Source organism: Calidris pugnax, unplaced genomic scaffold (assembly GCF_001431845.1).
Source record: "Calidris pugnax isolate Ruff unplaced genomic scaffold, ASM143184v1 scaffold646, whole genome shotgun sequence".
NCBI classification, from domain to species: Eukaryota; Metazoa; Chordata; class Aves; order Charadriiformes; family Scolopacidae; genus Calidris; species Calidris pugnax.
In genome coordinates this window covers 24508-25955 of record NW_015091333.1, presented here as the reverse complement: position 1 = coordinate 25955, position 1448 = coordinate 24508, and the positions used below count along the sequence as shown (strand labels likewise).

General features: G+C 63.3%; 1 protein-coding gene across 1 annotated transcript in view; it reads right to left on the bottom strand.

Moving 5' to 3' along the window:
* The window catches only part of LOC106899244 (voltage-dependent L-type calcium channel subunit alpha-1F-like), a gene marked incomplete at its 5' end in the record, with an annotated part of 18326 nt that overhangs the window by 3949 nt on the left and 12929 nt on the right, over positions 1-1448 (bottom strand). The window contains 5 exon segments of the mRNA XM_014960989.1: positions 228-338; positions 417-575; positions 827-1028; positions 1128-1274; positions 1362-1414. Coding sequence (XP_014816475.1) covers positions 228-338; positions 417-575; positions 827-1028; positions 1128-1274; positions 1362-1414 — 672 coding nt within the window.

The following is a 1448-nucleotide window of genomic DNA, read 5'->3' as shown; positions in this document are numbered from 1 at the left end:
CCCCCCCCCTTCCTTGTGCAACACTCCCCCTGTGTGACTCCCCCTCGTGACACCCCCTTCCTTGTGTGAGACCCCTCTCTGCTACTCCCCCTTGACCTCCCTTCCTCGTGTGAGACCCCTCCTTCCCTCCTTGTGCAAGACTCCCCCCTTCTTGTGTGACACCCCCCCCCCCCGGCCCCCCCCTCCTGGTGCAAGACACCCCCCCTCCTGGTGCGAGGAACCCCCACCCGTGGCTTGAAGGCGATGATCTTGAGCACCATCTCCACGGTGAAGAGCCCGGTGAAGACCATGTTGAGCAGGTCCATCACGTAGTTGAAGGGCTTGGACTGCTCATAGTGCTGGGGGGAGGGGACACAGGTAAGGACCTGGGTGTGTCCCCCCCTCAAAGTGTCCCCAGGTGTGTGTCCCCCCCTCACCTGCACGGCCAGGGCGATGGTGTTGAGGAGGATGAGGACGAACATGATGTACTCAAAGGCGGTGGAGTTGACCATGGCCCAGACGCGGTACTGGGTCCGGTTCTTGGGGATGTACCTGCGCAGCGGCTGCGCCTTCAGCGCGTACTCCACGCACTGCCGCTGTGGGGGGGGGGACAAACACACACACGCACGGCTGTCACCCCCCCGCACAGCCCCACCGGGGAGGGCACAGAGCTAACAACCCCCCCATGGAGCCATCAGTAGGGCCCAGAGTGAACGACCCCCCCATGGAGCCATCAGTAGGATCCAGAGTGAACAACCCCCCCATGGAGCCATCAGTAGGGCCCAGAGTGAACAACCCCCTGTGTCCCCAGGGGGGGTACACCCCCCACCCCGTCCCGCGTTGTCACCTGGTTCTTGTCCAGCTCGCAGTTGCGGTACTCGCTCTCCCCCTGGGCCCGGAAGGTGATGATGACAAAGCCCACGAAGATGTTCATCATGAAGAAGGCGATGACGATGATGTAGACGATGAAGAAGATGGAGATCTCCACCCGGTAATTATAGATGGGGCCCTGATCCTCCGCGTTGGCGTCGATGGCTTTGTACAGCAGCCTGGGGAGGGGGCAGGAACACACACACACACATTTTGAAGGTGTCCCCAAGGCGTGGGGTGGCCTTGTCACCTTCTCCCCCACCCCTCCCAGGACTCACGCGGGCCACCCCTCGAAGGTGGAGACGGTGAAGAGCGCCATCATCCCGGCCAAGACGTTGTCGAAGTTGAAGTCGCTGTTGTGCCACAGGCGCTCCCGCACCGAGGGGTGCGACACGTCCCCGTCCTTGTACACCAGGAAGGTGCCCCTGGGGGGGGAATCACACACACATGGAGGGGGGGCACCATGGGGACAGGGACACGGGGGACACACGGTGGGGGGGTGAGGCACCCACTTGCACTCCCCTGGCGTGTGCTTGGCCTCGTCGGTGCAGCTGTAGAACTTGCCCTGGGGAACCAAGGGGGGGGTCAGAGGGGAGCCT